At 39.0% G+C, this 18,998-nt stretch overlaps 2 protein-coding genes across 2 annotated transcripts; both read left to right on the top strand.

Moving 5' to 3' along the window:
* The first annotated feature begins 5,296 nt into the window (after nt 1-5,296).
* On the top strand, nt 5,297-9,627 carry LOC146310037 (interferon-induced protein 44-like). Its single transcript, XM_084744277.1, has 7 exons — nt 5,297-5,477; nt 5,604-5,637; nt 5,776-5,974; nt 6,223-6,375; nt 6,535-6,706; nt 9,043-9,143; nt 9,282-9,627. The coding sequence occupies exons 1-7, from the start codon at nt 5,360-5,362 to the stop codon at nt 9,441-9,443; spliced, it is 939 nt and encodes a 312-aa protein (XP_084600403.1). The 5' UTR covers nt 5,297-5,359; the 3' UTR covers nt 9,444-9,627.
* Nucleotides 9,628-10,958: 1,331 nt separating this feature from the next.
* Nucleotides 10,959-18,147, top strand: LOC146310036 (interferon-induced protein 44-like). The gene is made up of 9 exons (XM_084744276.1): nt 10,959-11,009; nt 11,148-11,201; nt 12,696-12,746; nt 12,879-12,912; nt 13,051-13,249; nt 13,364-13,516; nt 13,672-13,843; nt 17,290-17,390; nt 17,526-18,147. Exons 3-9 carry the CDS (start codon nt 12,710-12,712, stop codon nt 17,685-17,687), a joined length of 858 nt encoding a protein of 285 aa, XP_084600402.1. The 5' UTR covers nt 10,959-11,009; nt 11,148-11,201; nt 12,696-12,709; the 3' UTR covers nt 17,688-18,147.
* The last annotated feature ends 851 nt before the right edge of the window (nt 18,148-18,998 follow it).

Raw genomic sequence — 18,998 nt, 5'->3', positions numbered from 1 at the left:
AGTAGATAATAACTGAATTTTCATTTTTGGGTGAACTTTCCCTTTAACTTCCTGAAGCCCCATTTTATTTACTGACTGAACATGGACTTGCTGGCATGAAAAAATCCCTAAACTCTTCCTGTCTGCATTTGAGTCTGTCCACTGCTGCATCTGACTCGTCACCATGACAGTACAGTTATTATCCCTTACACAAGGGGTGGAAGTAACTAATTATAAATATCCAAATTACTGTAAATACATTTCTCTAGTACTTTGTTTAGGTACTATATATTATTTTCAAGACTGTACTTCTACTCAAGTATGCATTACAATATTTAATGTACTTATTTACTTTTAAAATCATAATTGAGTACTGAGTACCATTTGAATTAAAATCGACATCTTTCATCTGTATTTTTGTAGCCAGTAAGTTTTATCTGATTGCAAATGGGCCAATGAAAACAATGACATATGGGTGCAAACAAAACACTGCAGCAGAGCAGGTTTGGAGTGAGGATGTTAATGACTAGTCACTAATCCGTTAATTGCTGTTAAGAATTAAACCAACCAAAAATGTATTAATCAATATTTAATCAATAGTCTAGAAATGGCAGTAATTGCTCCTTATTTAACACTGTTGTCTCTGGCAGAGGCATTTGTTAAACAAGGAAAGTTAAAAATGACCCCCCAAAAAAACTGAAAATGAGAAAAAAAAAACAACAACAACAAAACAAAATCACATGTGTATCTAAAAATATTAATGATTAATCAATTGTTAGCTTTTTCACAGGTTAAATAAAATTCACAAAATTTGCAGCCTTGGAGAGGTGAGTGTGATCACTGAGCAGCAGAACAGAACAAGAGTTGTGAGTAATTTGAAAACAAAACAAAAGAAATCCCTTTGAATTGAATTCTTGTTGCTGATAATGCATTAAACTGGTTAAAAGTAATTAATACTCTGAGTAGTACTTTAGAAGAATACTTTGTACCTTTGCGTAAGCAGCTAGCAATAGTACTTTTACTTGTAATTGAGTAATATTTTATTTATGTAACAGTACTTGTACTTGAGTATAGATTTCCAGAACTCTTTCCACCACTGCCCTTACATACTATTTATGCATATATTCCTCTATGGTATGAATTATGATGGCAGTTAGTAAACAAAAAAAAAAAGGACAAAAAAGAAAAAAAAAGTTTTTTGTCACAAAAGAAAACATAATTTGAAGTAATTCTCAAATATATATATACCATTGTATCATTGTGGAACAGGCTATAGGAAAAGAATGTATGATATTTCAGCAAACTTTTCATCAACAGTCTATCAAACTATCATAACTATCTTCAAAACAGGATAATGAGTTCTATTTCAGTGTTTCATCATTTGTGTGATATTAAACACTAGATCATGATAAATGATAAATACCAGACTAAGAGATTAATGCATTTATTCCATTAATTTATCTTTTTAAAAATGAAATAATACCAATTAAAACTAATTAATTATTTGTGTTTTAACATTTGGAAATTGTGAAGTTTTATTGACAGAGACAATGATAGTTGTTAAACGACTAAGAAGCATGTCCAAACTGTGTAGAAAGTAACAATATAACAGTAACAATTTCTGCGTGGACAATATGACCACCTATGGCTGGAATAGGTGAAAGTGATGTCATTTTCTTTGTCTTTTGTGTAATTTCTATATTAACAAACATTTAAATGAAAATACAAAGATTTTCAGGAAAAATCACATATCAGCAGCATTTTTTTTATTTCAACAAAGTTATTGCACAATTTGAAAACAGGTAAAATATGTTAAATGCTTGTTTTCACTTTTTTGGTGTGTGTCTTTCCTGACATACAGTATGTTGCCACCATTTATTGTTACTGCCATGTTTGGGTCACTGCTTATTTGTTACTTTAAAAATGTATTTCAATACAGTTAGTAATTACATGTTAAAAATATAATCAGTAACCTAATACAATTATTATAGTACTAATGTAATGTAACTTGATTACTTTCCATTACTTTTGGATTACCTCTATACCAATAATGGTGAAACTGTTTAGCTTAAAATAATGTTTTATGTTTATTGTTCATTCATTGTTCATTAAGTGATTGTGATAAGTGAGACTTTAATTCACTCCCAGCTGAATGTGACAAGATTTTAAGGTGAAGAGAAGTTAACAGGGTGTTTAAAATGGACCTGCTCAAAAGTAGTGATATCAGTCAAAGTGCATCTTTGTGTCAGCTGAAGTGTAACAACTGAAACCAGTTCAGCTGTCATTTAAAGAATGTTTGTAGAAGAATAGAAAATAGTTAGCATGATGCTATCACTTGACTCTCATAATACAGGGGCGTATCCAGACGTTTTGACTAGGGTTGTTTGTTCTTCATACTGCTCATGAAAAAAAAGGTTATTTAAGTAAATTAACCTTCAAATCAGGCTACAAATGAAAGAAAACGATGCACATTTAAAATACTAATCAAACAGCCAGTTCAGACTAAGGTCCCGCCTCACACTGGACAGACAACCAATTATACTTGAGGATAATGGGAATGCCCCATCATGCTTCACCCCCATACAAACTTATGAATGCCTGTGTACAGTTATAAGTAAGTAAAATAGATCTTTACATATTTTAAACTTGTTGAGAACAGATTTTAATTAACTTCCAGCTGAATGTGACAAGATTTTAAGGTGAAGAGAAGTTAACAGGGTGTTTAAAATGAACCTGCTCAAAAGTTGTGATATCAGTTAAAGTGCATCTTTGCGTCAGCTGAAGTGTAACACCTGAAACCAGTTCAGCTGTTATTTAAAGAATGTTTGTAGAAGAATAGAAAATAGTTAGGGTGATGCTATCACTTGACTCTCATAATACAGAGGCGTAGCCAGTATCTGGTAGTTTGTTCTCCACACTGCATCATGAAAAACTTAAATTTTTATGATTTATTATTTAAGTAAATTAAACTGTTAAAAAACTAAAAGTCGGCTTCAAACAAAAGAAAACAATGCACATTTTCAAATACTCATCAAACAGGTCAGACTGAGGTCCTGCCTCACACTGGACAGATGACCAATTATATTTAAGGATAATGGGGTGGCACATGTGGCCAATCACATTTCTTTTTTGTAACTCCAGTTTTTATTAGTTTCTCTGTTGTATAAACAATGCAGTGTGACATGACATAGCACACTACAGTTAATTAACATGAAACAAGTGACACAACAAAACCAATAAACACCAACTCTTGGCACTCAACAATCTTAAATAATACTAATGATAATGATAGTAACGCAAAACTAATAATCATGTAAATAGAGAAATGGAAAGAAAAGAAAAGAAAAGAAAAAAGAGGGACTCTCATGATACAGGCACTTTCCAGACATTTTGACATTTTGCATTGTGAAAAAAAATTATTTTTATGATTTATAATTAAAAAAAAATTTTGTGAAAAAAAAAAAAACTAAAAGCAGATTTCAAACTGAAGAAACCAATGCACATTTACAAATACTCATCAGACAGTTGGTTGAGACTAATGTCCCGCCTCACACTGGACAGATGACCAATTATACTTGAGGATAATGGGGTGGCACAGGGGTGGCCCCCTTTAGAAACACCCCTGGCAGGATACTCTCTGGTGAGATGTTTTCCAGGCTCAGGCACTGGGTGGTGTTTAGGGATACTGACTGAGAAAAACTTTGCAACTTTGTCTGCAGAGTTCAGGCAGGACATGTTCTGCAATAGACACCTGCACAACAGACAGCTGCCTCAGCATCTCCAGAGCTCCCTGTTAGACCCATAGGTGCCAAAAGGACCACTGCACCTTTTGGATGGGCACTGGGTATTCTGGAGAGATTTTCCTGCAGCTTTTCTAAACTGAACAGTACTGTTCATTGGGTCATGAGAGGCTGGAAATGACACACCTGGCCTCACCCATACCTCACACATACCTGGTGACAGGTGTGCCACCAGAGGGGACAAGTCTTTCAAATCACCTGACGTTAAAGAAAGTGAAAGTATTTTAAAATGTAATAATCATAACACACATCAGTGTAAACACACACAGACATCATCAGTGCTGAACGTCCACAGGTATAGTAACTTTGCACATTGCTACTTTAGGAATGTCAACTGATGATTATTACCAGCTTAAGAAACTGTTGTAAAGTTTCATTGACATGTAATTTGTAAAAAGGAACTGTATAAAAAACTTAATGACTTCATTTCAGAATCATTATTTGAGGTGAACCTCAGCACAACTCTGGTGCAACCCCTGAGGTGAGTATCTTTTTATTTTTATTTTTTTATTTGTTATAAACTTATAAATGTAATTGTGAAATTTGCTATTAAGACGTGAAATGTCAGGATTAAAGATCCAGTGTGTGAGATTTATGGGCATTTATTGGCAGAAACTGAATATAATATCAATAAGTATGTTTTCATTAATGTATGGTAACCTGAAAATAGTAATCATTGCAGCCACCATAGTTTCTCTACTGTACTGACTATAGCTGTGTCCTAATGTGGATACTTCTATTAGAACATTGTTATGTTGTACACCTTGCATAATATGCACAACGTAATATGTGTGCATGTTTAGAAAAAGTACTGCTGTCTGAAAGGACAGCCTTTGTGCCCTTACTGGAATTGCAGCTTCTGCTTCGTGGGGGAACTGAAGCAAGGTAGAGCTTTACTGCCACCCGCCAGAACATCTACCCAGTAATTTATTCATTTGTCTTCAATTGCACTTCATTCAGCATGAACATCCTATTAATTTTTATTTGCTTTTGTTTGCCCTGTTTCTTTGGAGGTTAAAAAGATGACATAATCTCCATTAATGGCAGGCCGGCCCTCCCTCCTCCTACTGACTAAAAACGCACCAATATGTTGATTTATATTTGATTTGTGGTATTTGTGGTAATCTTTACTAAATTATGTGGTAATCTTTACTACTAATCTTTACTTTACTAACAATTGAAGTGAATGGTGACCAGTTTGAAAATGTAAAAAAAGAACAGAAACAAAACACAAAATGTCTCCATGCTGCTCGTGTGGTGTAATCCAAGTATCCGTAAGCCACGACATTAAAATTTGACCCAAAAAAGACGCCATTTCCACCATGTTTTTAGCCTAACTGTAGCCTCTCAGACCTGATCTGCGTGCACACGCGTGAAGCGGGTACACAGGCTCTCACCGAAGTGTTTTGTGATCTGAAGATCTTCACCCATCCTCACATCAGCACAGGAATGAGTAGATATTGAGTCAAATCTCATTTTTGGGTGAACTATTGTTTTAAGTCAGTTTTATTTGAGATAAGTTGCCCATATTGAGAAATTTAATGTCTCAAATATTCATCTAGCATTTGGTTTGGTTTTAAATGTCAAACAATGTAGTTCATATAGGAAAATGTTTCTTCTTTACATGTTGTCTTATTATCTTTGTAGCTATGTTCAGACACATGTTCAGCTCTAAAGAGTGTCCACCCTCTCCTAAAAGTAAGATACTCTAAAGAACATTGTTTAAGCTCATGTAGGTAAAATTAACAGACACATTTTCAATTGTGTTGAAGTTATTTCTTTAAGGTATGACTCATATATCAACATGTGTACTTTACTTGTCAGCTTTTCCTGAGGCATGGAGGAACATACCATGGTGGTGAGTGATGTGTGTTTGTGGTGTGTCTGACTGAATTATCTTTAAACTGTTTTTAAAACCGAAAGTGTACACACCTCTTTTTTCAGACTGTATGTTTAAAATCATGTTTGTTTGTGATAACCAATCTTTATTGAACAGCCACAAAGAGACAGACCTGGAGTTTGTGAGGGATTATGTTCCTCATAATAAGGAGCTCCAGCATCTCAGAATTCTGCTTTACGGACCAACTGGTCACGGCAAGTCCAGTTTCATCAACTCTGTTGACTCCGTTTTCCAAGGCAGAATGACTGACCGAGCGGCATCAGATGCAGTCACTCAGACGAGCTTCACCAAAAAAGTAAGAGTCACCTTTGGGTGTGGTTTAACCAAGGACATACACCATTTAACAACTCCTTCACTGTGTATTTTAATTTATTTCATTTTTTACATGCACTCACAATGTCAGTGGCAGGACATAAATCAGTTCAGCAGCAGTGCTGAACAAGTATTTTTTGTTTAACTAGTGAGAAAGACACAAACTGCATTCTGACCATTGTTCACTAGGTGGCACTATTGTCTAAATAACTACACCTCTCTGTCTCACAGTACAGAACTTACAAAATCCAAAGAGACAGACCAGACACGTTTTACCCTTTTGTCTTCAATGACATAATGGGCATTGAAAATGAAACTAACAATGGAGTTCATGTGGAGGACATCAAACTGGCCATGATGGGACACATACAGGATGGTTACAAAGTACAGTTACTGAATCTATTGATTAAACTTTGTTGGATATATTTCAGGAATTCAGTCCAGCTTTGTGATTTGTTTTGCACATATTATACAATACATTTATTTAAATAAGAAACTACATGCAAATGCCATTGTTTGATTTGATTTATTATTATTTTCCAGTTCAATCCTTGCTCTAAAATAACTGAGGATGATAAGGACTACAACAAAAACCCAGCTCTGCACGACACAGTTCATGTTCTGGTTTGTGTCATCTCTGCCAAGACATCAGTAATACTACCATCTGAAACTGTGAGAAAAATGAGGGAGGTCAGACTTGCAGCCAGTGAGATGGGTAAGTGTTAATTATTGGCTATCCTGAATTGAATCAAATAACCTGACAAACATTGGGTCTTATCTTACACCCGGCACAAGGTGGATGGCGAAAGTGAAAGTGCTATCTTCCACTAGAGCAGTTGTCATTTTTGCCACGTCTGCAAGATAGCACATGAACTTGTTCCTGTCTGTGGGCCCATGGGCAGGAGATCTAAAAATGAAGGTGTGGCCAGGAGCATTTGCTATCTTGTGCCTGGCACATTGTAGTTGAAACCACGTGCGCTTTAGACCAACTAAAACCTGGTCAAAACTAGGGATGTTCCTGGTGACTATTTTCCCTGTCTGTGAATATTCTCAGTTATCCAGGTCATGGTATTCGTATCAACGCTTGTAGCAGGCAACTGAACTTGATAGTTCTTGAAAACGTTTCGCCTCTCATCCAAGAAGCTTCTTCAGTTCTAAACTACAAACCTTGATACGTATTTTCCCTGTCAGTCAAACGCAAAATTTAATTTAACTAGCTGACTAGTCTAACAGTAAGAAAACACTCAGAAAGCAGTTAAAATTGAGCATAATTTATGAATTGATAATGTTAAACACTGTTTAAAAAATACTGTGTGTATTAAGAGCTATTTGAAGCTGTTAAACACACTCTACAATCTCCAGATTGTACTTTAAATGCCACTGAAATGTGTTCCGCTTTGCACTGTGCAATACAAACATTACACATTAACCTACAAAACATGACAACAGCTCAGTAAATGCTTAACTTTTCAGACCGAAGAGGATCATAGTATTAGCCAGTGAACAACCTGGAGCTGACATTTGCTGCCAGCCTGTTACAGAGTGTTGCTAATGTTAGCAGTGCTAGCAGCAGCAGCAGCTGCTCTGCTTGCAGGTTAATGTCCGTGTCTGTGCTTAATGTGGTCACATGTTTCTCCAGTCGAGTGAACATATAACAGTTTATTCTGTCAGTCTGCATTCAATATTATTTCCATTTTCTAGAGTAAAACACTGCCAAACCTGGTTTTATGAGCTGTGATCTGTCAGACTTGCTGATATAAACATTCAGGGTTGTGTTCAGATGCATTTACGGTGTATGGCGAGAGGGGCTACTGTGTAATGGGGCCACAGCCTCAACTAGTGGTGGGCAACTGCATAACGCCTTAGAGCCAACAGTTTACTGGCACGTGCATGAATGAAATACTGATAAGTAGTTTCAATGACTAGTATTTCTGGTGCCAACTAGCGAGGGTGATGACATTTTATCGTGTAGTTGACTAATCGTGCACATCCTTAGTCTAAGTGCAAAGCCTGTGGCACAGTAGGTCTGTCTGCACAAGACAGTCTCTGGTGCATTTGGCCGAAACACACACACACATCTCTACAATTGCAAAACACCCTTCATTTATGTTAAGTTCTTTCCCACACAGGAGTGTGGATTTGTAAAGTGTCCTTTGAGCATATTTTCTAACAGAAATGAAGAAATAAATGGAATAAATATTGAAGTTAACAGCGTGCATGTGTGTCTGTCTTGCGTTTAGCTGAGGTGCACTCACACATCTCCACAATCACAAAACATCTTTCATTTATGTTAATCAGAGTGTGTGTCTTGGAAATTCTTCTCACTGATAACAAATAAGGAATTAATATGACAATTACAAAGCCCAATAAATCTCAATAAACCTGTAAATTGTGCACGGGCCGGGATGGGTTGGTGGATCAGCCGGATTGAGGTGCAGCTTCACAGCCAGTCTGGCTCTGCTTGCCTCTACTCTTGACTGCACCGGTTTCTCTCTCCTGCTCCTGCCCACCGGCTGCTTTTTCAGGAGCGTCAGCCAGCAGAGTTGCATAATAATGATGATGATAATAATGAATTATAAAATACAGTGAAATTTCAAGGTACGCAAGTGTAAAACCAGCTATGTCTGACATGACATTTACAGTTCATTTATTGTATTACTTTTTGTAGGTGTTCATGTAAAATAAACTATTTACACATGAAGCTGCTTTGGATGCATATATTGCCCACTCTTACACTTTCACTTCTTGAACCAGCAGATCTGTCTCCTTGCTGGCCTTCTGATTGGTTAATTGCATGTTTGGCCTAAAACATATCCATGAAATTAATCAAAATAATTAAAAAGGTTGATAGGTGTATCCCGCAGTACGCTCCATGTGTAAGGGGTGGGACAGGGCAGGAAACCCTTGTGCCCCTGGTATAAGACAGCAAAGGTGAATTTATACCCATCTTTAATATTTTAAAACCACTGCACCTTGCGTTTTGAACTTGTACTTTAGATCAGCACAAGATAGGGCACAGAATCTTAATTAACTCATTCTGCTCTGTATCAGGAATTCCCCAGCTGGCTATTCTTACCAAAATTGATGAAGCCTGTCCAGAGATCGAAAAAGATGTAAAAAACGCGTACAAGAGCAAGTACCTGAAGAAAAAGGTGAGATTCTGTTGTGATTTTCTAAATATGCACAGATTCCAGTTGGCATATAATCTGACTTTACATTTCAACAGTATAACAGATATCTCCTATGATCAGCTCTTTGTCATTGTTTCTTACATGTAATTTTAAATTTAGGTGGAGGAACTGAGTAGTTTGCTGGGTCTTCCACCAAAATGCATCCTTCTTGTGAAGAACTACCACTCTGAGACAGACATGGATGATGACACTGATACACTGATACTGAGTGCACTGAGACACATGATTAACTTTGGAGAAGACTTTGTCAACAACCTGTAGTCCTCCACACTGCAGAGGTGAATGTTGTTTTATCACAGCATGAAAAAAACATTAATGTACATGATAAAGTGGGCAATATTTGGTTTTCATTTGCAAGCATGTAATGCATAATAGTTTCTACTATAAGTGACACTATAATCCATTATGTTTAACCTTGCTGAATAAAATATGAATAAGCTTAAAACATAGGTGTTTATAAACCAGACTTGTATCACTCTTGCTATACATTTTGAGATTTTGCATTATTATATTATTAACTGTGCTTTGTTGATTCAGGTGGTAAATTCTGGTGTTGTAGTCTCTCTGTGATCAAGAATCTGCTGATTAGCATGTCAAAAGACAGAAATGTCTAGGTTATAACTGGTCTAAATGTTGTTGAAAAGTGAAACTATGTTAAGAAAATAAAAGTATATGAAAGTATTTTCACTGACCAAATGTGAAAACTGTTTTATTCTCTCTTCATATAATTTACTCTCTTCAGATTTCTAGTTCTTGACATAATTCACATAATACATCATTCATTTTTATAAGTTATTTTCATATTACACTTTGAAACACCTCAGTAAGTTCAATACTGTGTGCAAGTAAGCTCACGTTGTTAGCATGGTGTGACGTCATCACATGATCTGGTCAACAACTCAGCTGTTGTGATGGTGCATTCAATCAACTTATGTAACTGATATTTATCATGACAGACACTGCTGGACAGTGTTTTCAGGTGTCTTTTGTGTTTTTTCTGCACATCTTTAATGTACAATTGAGGTGTTTGTCTTAACTGTGAACGATACACCCAGTCTGACTTTCGGTTTGAAAGAAAAGTCAGGTAGACTCTCTTCTTTCTTTTCTTTGTACATGAGAGGCTGCTGGTAAAGATGAGGCACTTTGACAGATTTATTAGTGCTTTGAGACATTCATTGACATTTGGGTGACATTTAAAGAAAACAATTCCACAATGTTATCATTTCATATATTTGGGACCTGCAATCCAAAACATCTTGAAGAGATAAACACACTTTTGAATTCCTAAAAACTGTGTGCAGCTCTTGTCTGTGGAGTCTGCTGCTTTGGATGCATTGAATCCCCCATATTACAGATGCATAATTTAACATGGAGGGGACACATGTTGATAACAGACCCTAATGCACTCTCAGCTGAATCTGACAAGATTTTTAAAAGCAACTTCTTCAGATGAAGGGAAGTTAAAAGGGTTTTTAATTGAACCTGTTTAAAATTAAAGAACTAAAGGAACCAATGCACATTTACAAATACTCATCAAACAGTTCAGACTGAGGCCCCGCCTCACACTGGACAGATGACCAGTTATACTTGAGGATAATGGGTTGGCACAGGGGTGGCCCCCTTTAGAAACGCCCCTGGCAGGATACTCTCTGGTGAGATGTTTTCCAGGCTCAGGCACTGGGTGGGGTTTAGGGATAGTGACTGAGAAAAACTTTGCAACTTTGTCAGCAAAGTTCAGGCAGGAAAGTGAAAGTATTTTAATATGTTCACATAATACACATCAGTGCAGACACACACACAGACATCATCAGTGCTGAACGCTCACAGGTATAGTAAATTTGCACATTGCTACTTTAGGAATGTCAATTCATGAATATTACCAGCTTAAGAAACTGTTGTAAAGTTCCATTCACATGTAATTTGTAAAAAGGAACTTTTATGAAAAACTTAATGACTTCATTTCAGAATCATTATTTGAGGTGACTCTCAGCACTTACTTCCTCTGGCACAGCTCCTGAGGTGAGTATCTTTTTATATCTAAACTTATAAATGTGATTGTGCAATTTGCTATTAAGAAGTGAAATGTTAAGGTTTATCAGGATTAAAGATCCAGTGTGTGAAATTTATGGGGATTTATTAGCAGAAAAGAAATATAATATCAATAAGTATGTTTTCATTAATGTATGGTAACCTGAAAATAATAATCATTGCAGCCACCATAGTTTCTCTACTGTACTGACTATAGCTGTGTCCTAAATTGGATACTCCCATTCAGACATTGTTTTGTAGTACAGCACTACTCTGTCTAAACTTGCACGGTATGTACAATGTAATATGTGTGCAAGTTTAGACAAAGTACCGCTATCTTAAAGGACCGCCGTTGTGCCCTTACCGGAATGGCATTTTCATATGTGGGGGAACTGAAACCAGGTAGAGCTTTACTGCCACCCAACAAAACATCCACCGGCTTATTTATTCATTTGTCTTCAATTTCACTTCATTCAACATGAACGTCCTACTAATTTTATTTGCTTTTGTTTGCCCTCTGTTTCTTTGGAGGTTAAAAATACGACATAATCTCCAATAACGACCACCCTCCTTCTTCCTACTGACTAAAAATGCACCAATATGTTGATTTATATTTGGTTCGTGGTATTTGTGGTAATCTTTACTAAGTCAACCAGATAAAAGTATTGGTGGCTGCAATCTGACAACAGTATAGTGGTACTTTTGCTAAAAAAAAAAAAAAATATGTGCATGATATCTGCATGGTTTGGTGTTCTGTCGCTGTTTCCTCAGTCGCCTGGGCTGCCATGTTCACAAGTTTGGCAGTCCTGCCTCTTCTGCTATGTAGACTAGATGGTGACCATTGAGAGTGAGAAGTGTCCAGCATTGCACAATCAACTTTTTGCCCGCTTTCAGTGCAACATCCAAGTACTCACAGTGTGGTTTTTTTTTAGCTGTAAATGCCAATGTGAACGCACTTCTGCAGTCAAAACAGGAAGTGTAAGTACAGAATTACACAAATTGAGGCACAGCATGTCTCTCCACAAAGTCTCTCCAATCAGAAAACAATGATTTAATTGCAACCTGCAGTTACTGACATGCTTGAAACAGGAGGGAGAGACAAAAAACAAGAAAATACTGAAGAGTGCAGCCATCTTTTTTATTTCGGTTTCATTTTCTTTGTGTCCTAAAACTTCTACCGATCAAGTGAAAATGAAAAACACATGTTAACATTTAAATTTTTTCTTGTTGGTGTACCATCCCGTCTTGAACAAAATGTTTTGTATATTTTCTACATTTTCATTTAGTAGAATCAAAGATATTCGTGAAGAATGAACAATTTGCAGCTGCAGCAGTTTCAATTCAGTTCTACCTAAGAAAAGTTTTATTGAGAAATTATGCATCTTAAATATTCAGTTGACATTTGGTTTGGTTTTAGATGACAAACAATGTAGTTTATATGGAAAAAATGTTTCTTCTTTCAATGTTGTCTTATTATCTTTGTAGCTACGTTCAGAGAAATGTTCGGCTCTAAACAACGTCCACCCTCTCCTAAAAGTAAGATACTCTAAAAATCATTGTTTAAGCTCATGTTGATAAAATTAACAGACATTGACACATTTTAAATTGTGTTGAAGTTATTTCTTTAAAGTATGACTCATATATCAACATGTGCACTTTACTTGTCAGCTTTTCCTGAGGCATGGAGGAACATACCATGGGGGTGAGTGATGTGTGTTTGTGGTGTGTCTGACTGAATTATCTTTAAACTATTTTTAAAACCGAAAGTGTACACATCTCTTTTGTCAGACTGTATGTTTAACATCATGTTTGTCTGTGATAACCAATCTTTATTGAACAGCCGCAAAGAGACAGACCTGGAGATTGTGAGGGATTATGTTCCTCATAATAAGGAGCTCCAGCATCTCAGAATTCTGCTTTATGGACCAACTGGTCACGGCAAGTCCAGTTTCATCAACTCTGTTGACTCCGTTTTCCAAGGCAGAATGACTGGCCGAGCGGCATCAGATGCAGTCACTCAGACGAGCTTCACCAAAAAAGTAAGAGTCACCTTTGGGTGTGGTTTAACTAGTGAGAAAGACACAAACTGCATTCTGACCATTGTTCACTAGGTGGCACTATTGTCTTTATAACTACACCTCTCTGTCTCACAGTACAGAACTTACAAAATCCAAAGAGACAGCCCAGAGACATTTTACCCTTTTGTCTTCACTGACATAATGGGCATTGAGAATGAAGCTGACAGTGGAGTTCATGTGGAGGACATCAAACTGGCCATGATGGGACACATACAGGATGGTTACAAAGTACAGTTACTGAATGTATTGATCAAACTCTGTTGGATATATTTCAGAAATTCAATCCAGGATTGTGATCTGTTTTCCATAAACAAATTTATTCAAATAAGAAACTATTTATGTACAAATGCCATTGTTTGATTTGATTTCTTATTGTTTTCCAGTTCAATCCTTGCTCTAAAATATCTGAGGATGATAAGGACTACAACAAAAGCCCCGCTCTGCATGACAGAGTTCATGTTCTGGTTTGTGTCATCTCTGCCAGGACATCAGTAATACTACCATCTGAAACTGTGAGAAAGATGAAGGAGGCAAGACTTGCAGCCAGTGAGATGGGTAAGTGTTAATTATTGGCTATCCTGAGTTGAATCAAATAAACTGACAACTATTGGGCCCTAAGCTGATGGCAAAGTGAACATGAACTTGTTCCTGTCTGTGGGCCCATGGTTGGGAGGTCTAATGAAGGTGTTGCCAGGCCCATTTGCTATCTTGTGCCTGGTGTATTGTAGTTGAAACCACATGCACTTTAGACCAACTAAAACCTGCTCAAAGCGCAAAGCCTGTGGCGCAGTAGGTCCGTCTGCACAAGATAGCCTCCAGTGCGTTTGGCGGAAGCACTCACACACATCTCTACAACATTATTTCCATTTTCTAGAGTAAAACATTGCCAAACTGCGCTGGTTTTACGAACTGTGATCTGTCAGACTTTGCTGATATAAACATTCAGGATTGTGTTCAGACACACTTAAGGTGTATGGCGAGAGGGGCTACTGTGTAATGGGGCCACAGCCTCAACTAGTGGTGGGCAACTGCATAACGCCTTAGAGCCAACAGTTTACTGGCACGTGCATGAAGAAATACTGATAAGTAGTTTCAATGACTAGTATTTCTGGTGCCAACTAGGGAGGATGATGACATTTTATCGTGTAGTTGACTAATCGTGCACATTCTTAGTCAGAGTGCAAAGCCTGTCGCACAGTAGGTCTGTCTGCACAAGACAGCCTTTAGTGCATTTGGCCAAAGCACACACACACACATCTCTACAATTGCAAAACACCCTTCATTTATGTTAAGTTCTTTCCCCACACAGGGGTGTGGATTAGTCAAGTGTCCTTGAATGTATTTTGGTGTAAATATTGAAGTTAATCACATGTATGTGTGTGTGTCTCACGTTTAGCTGAGGCTCACACACACGTCTCCATAATCACAAAACACCTTTCATTTATGTTAATCAACGTGTGTCTTTAAAATTATTCTCATTAATAACAAATAAGGAATTAATATGATAATTACAAAGCCCAATAAATCTCAATAGACCTGTGGACAGGTTGGGATGAGCGTGTGAACAGAACCGGTGACAAAGGGCAGCCCTGCCGGACTCCAACATGCACTGGCAACAAGTCTGACTTATTGCCAGCAATGCAAACCAAGCTCCTGCTCCGGTCATACAGAGATCGTACGGCCCTTAGCAGAGGGCCTCGAACTCCATACTCACGAAGCACCTCCCACAGAATGCTATGAGGGACACGGTCAAATGCCTTCTCCAAGTCCACAATACACATGTGGACTGGTTGGGCAAACTCCCATGAACCCTCAAGCACCCTATGGAGGGTATAGAGCTGGTCCAGTGTTCCACGACCAGGATGAAAACCGCATTGTTCCTCCTGAATCTGAGGTTCAATTATCGGCCAAATTCTCCTCTCCAGTACCCTAGAACAGACTTTACCAGGGAGTCTGAGGAGTGTGATCCCCCTATAGTTGGAGCACACCCTCCAGTCCCCCCCTTAAATAGAGGGACCACCACCCCGGTCTGCCAGTCCAGAGGCACTGTCCCCAACTGCCACGCAAGATTGCAGAGGTGTGTCAACCAAGACAGCCCTACAACATCGAGAGACTTGAGGTACTCAGGGCGGATCTCATCCACCCCCGGGGCCTTGCCACCGAGGAGCTTCCGAACTACCTCAGTGACTTTAGCTTGGGTGATGAATGAATCAACCTCTGGGTCCCCAGCCTCTGCTTCCTCTGTGGAAGGCATGTCAATGGGATTGAGGAGATCCTCGAAGTATTCCTTCCAGTTCCCCACTACCACTGTAAACAGTGTTGGCAGGGCACTGCTTCCCCCTTCTGAGGCGCTGGACGGTTTGCCAGAATCTCTTCAAGGTGGTTAGGGTAGTCCTCCTCTATGGCCTCCCCGAACTTTTCCCATACCCGAGTTTTTACTTTTGCAACCACCCGGGCCGCAGCACGCTTGGCCTGCTAGTACCTGTCGGCTTCCTCAGGAGTCCCAAGAGCCAACCAAGCTCGATAGGACTCCTTCTTCAGCCTGACGGCATCCCTTACCTCTGGCATCCACCACTGGGTTTGGGGATTGCCGCCGCAGCAGGCGCTGGAGACCTTACGGCCAGAACTCAAACGGCCACATCAACAATGGAGGTGGAGAACATGGTCCATTTGGAATCAATGTCTCCAGCCTCCCTCAGGATCTGGTCAAAGCTCTCCTGGAGGTGCGAGTTGAAGACCCCTCTGACAGAAGGTTGCACTAGACGTTCCCAACAGACCCTCACAATACGTTTGGTCCTGCTAAGTCTGTTCAGCTTCCTCCTCCGCCAGCGGATCCAACTCACCACCAGGTGGTGATCGGTTGACAGCTTAGCCCCTGTCTTCACCCAAGTGTCCAAGACGTATGGCCAGAGGTCAAATGACACAACCACAAAGTTGATCATTGACCTCCGACCTAGGGTGTCCCTGTGCCACATGCACTGATGGACACCCTTATGCTTGAACATGGTGTTTGTTATGGACAGACTGTGACTAGCAAAGACGTCCAATAACAGAACACCACTTGGGTTCAGATCGGGGAGGCCATTCCTCCTAATCACGCCCCTCCAGGTAACACTGTCCAGACCCATGTTGGCATTGAAGTCCCCCAGTAGAACAATGGAGTCCCCAGTTGGAGCACTTTCCAGCACCCCTCCTACGGTCTCCAAGAAGGCCGGGTACTCTGCACATAGGCCGAAACAACAGTGAGGCACCTGTCCCTGACCCGAAGGCACAGGGCAACGACTCTCTCGTTCACTGGAGAGAACTCCAACACATGGCAGCTGAGCTGGGGGGCTATAAGCAAGCCCACACCAGCCTCTCACCGCAGGCAACTCCAGAGTAGAAGGGAGTCCAGCCTCTCTCAAGGAGTTGGGTTCCAGAGCCCAGACTGTGCATGGAGGTGAGCCCGACTCTCTCTAGCCAGTACCACTCAACCTCCTGTACTAGCTCAGACTCCGTCCCCCCCAGCAAGGTGATATTCCATGTCCCCACAGTCAGACTCCATGTCCTGGGATTGGGTCGTCGGGGCCCCCACCCACGATTGCCACCCAAGCAACACTGCATCGGCCCCTTCTGAACCCTCCCGCGGGTGATGCGCCTACGGGAAGGCGGGCCCACATCGCTCATTTAGGCTGGGCCCAGCCGGGTCCCGTGGGTGAAGACCCAGCCACCAGGCGCTCACCTGCTAGCCCCAACCCCAGGCCTGGCTCCAGAGTTTCACTTCTGGAACCAAAAGATCTCTCTCCTTCCTTGAAAATCTTTTCCTTTGTTTCCTCCCAGTTATTTTACCACTATGCTGTCAACACTTGTGCTCCGGGCGTTAAGTGCTTCTTAATGGTGACGAGAGCTGACTTGAAATGAAATTAATCAAGGCACCATTTGCCTTGCACTTTGAACTTGCACTTTAGATCAGCACAAGATAGAGCCCAGAATCTAAATTAACTCATTCTGCTCTCTATCAGGAATTCCCCAGCTGGCTATTCTCACCAACATTGATGAAGCCTGTCCAGAGGTCAAACAAGATCTAAAAAATGCATACAAGAGCAAGTCCCTGAAGGAAAAGGTGAGATTCTGTTGTGATTTTCTGAATTTATTATTCAAGTTGGCATATAATTTGACTTTACATTTCAACAGTATAACAGATATCTCCTATGATCAGCTCTTTGTCATTGTTTCTTACATGTAATTTTAAACTTAGGTGGAGGGACTGAGTAGTTTGCTGGGTCTTCCACCAAAATGCATCCTTCTTGTGAAGAACTACCACTCTGAGACAGACACAGATGATGACACTGATACACTGATACTGAGTGCACTGAGACACATGATTAACTTTGGAGAAGACTTTGTCAACAACCTGTAGTCCTCCACACTGCAGAGGTGAATGTTGTTTTATCACAGCGTGAAAAAAAACATTAATGTACATGGTATAGAGGGCAATTTGGTTTTCATTTGCAAGCATGTAATGCATAATAGTTTCTACTATAAGTGACACTATAATCCATTATGTTTAACCTTGCTGAATAAAATATGAATAAGCTTAAAACATAGGTGTGTATAAACCAGACTTGTATCACTCTCGCTATACATTTTGAGATTTTGCATTATTATATTGTTACCTGTGCTTTGTTGATTCAGGTGGTAAATTCTGCTGTTGTAGTCTCTCTGTGATCAAGAATCTGCTGATTAGCATGTCAAAAGACAGAAATGTCTAGGTTATAACTGGTCTAAATGTTGTTGAAAAGTGAAACTATGTTAAGAAAATAAAAGTATATTAAAGTATTTTCACTGACCAAATGTGAAAACCCTTTTATTCTCTCTTCAGATAATTTACTCTTTTCAGATTTCTAGTTCGTGACATTTATAACTTATCATTAATTTTTATAATTTATTTTCATATTACACTTTGAAACAACTCAGTAAGTTCAATGCTGTGTGCAAGTAAGCTCACGTTGTTAGCATGGTGTGACGTCATCACGTGATCTGGTCAACAACTCAGCTGTTGTGATGGTGCCTTCAAGTACCTTCGGAAACGTAGCAATTACAAGGCTGCCTAAATGGAGAAACAAAACAAAAGGTACCAATTGTACTGAAAGGACAGAGCTAGAATAGAGGACCATGGGTGTCATGGTAATAGTAATGAAGCATTCAATTAATTAATGACTGCATGGAGCTAAAACTAACACTGAACTATGTTAAATGTTGCACAGACACTGCTGTGTCTACACTACAGTGTTTTCAGGTGTCTTTTGTGTTTTTTCTGCACATCTTTAATGCTCAGTTGAGGTGTTTGTGATACACCCAGTCTGACTTTCAGTTTGAATATAAAAGAAAAGTCAGGTAGTCTCTCTTCTTTCTTTTCTTTGTACATGATAGGTTGCTAGTGAAGATGAGGCACTTTGACAGATGATTTAATTAATTTGTTCTTTGAATAGAGCCAAATAAGCCCCATTCATTCTGTCTTTATTTGTCAGACCAGAATGAGCAGACATTTAGTCCTCATTTTTTGTTGTCAATACTGTTTTTCATTGACGTTGTCATCACAATTTAATCACGAAATAAAGGGATGCCAGTGAATACTTATTGTCAAAATTTTCGTTGAAAGAATTTACACTCAAATGGAATAACTTTTAATAAACATTTATGTATCCTAATGTAACCTGTTACGTAACAA

This window comes from Lutjanus erythropterus, chromosome 19 (assembly GCF_056507025.1).
Source record: "Lutjanus erythropterus isolate fLutEry1 chromosome 19, fLutEry1.hap2, whole genome shotgun sequence".
In the NCBI taxonomy this organism is placed as follows: Eukaryota; Metazoa; Chordata; class Actinopteri; order Lutjaniformes; family Lutjanidae; genus Lutjanus; species Lutjanus erythropterus.
Note: the sequence above shows the minus strand (reverse complement) of the source record. Positions and strands in the feature narration are given on the sequence as shown.

What these genes read in the sequence shown, in the direction of transcription:
- LOC146310037 (XM_084744277.1), top strand. Translation starts at nt 5,360, where the DNA reads ATGTCAAACAATGTAGTTCATATAGGAAAATGTTTCTTCTTTACATGT. An exon ending in TGGAGGAACATACCATGGTG is followed by an intron (nt 5,638 to 5,775) that starts GTGAGTGATGTG and finishes TTTATTGAACAG; the next exon opens with CCACAAAGAGACAGACCTGG. An exon ending in ACTTGCAGCCAGTGAGATGG is followed by an intron (nt 6,707 to 9,042) that starts GTAAGTGTTAAT and finishes GCTCTGTATCAG; the next exon opens with GAATTCCCCAGCTGGCTATT.
- LOC146310036 (XM_084744276.1), top strand. Translation starts at nt 12,710, where the DNA reads ATGTTCGGCTCTAAACAACGTCCACCCTCTCCTAAAA. An exon ending in TGGAGGAACATACCATGGGG is followed by an intron (nt 12,913 to 13,050) that starts GTGAGTGATGTG and finishes TTTATTGAACAG; the next exon opens with CCGCAAAGAGACAGACCTGG. An exon ending in AGACGAGCTTCACCAAAAAA is followed by an intron (nt 13,250 to 13,363) that starts GTAAGAGTCACC and finishes TCTGTCTCACAG; the next exon opens with TACAGAACTTACAAAATCCA.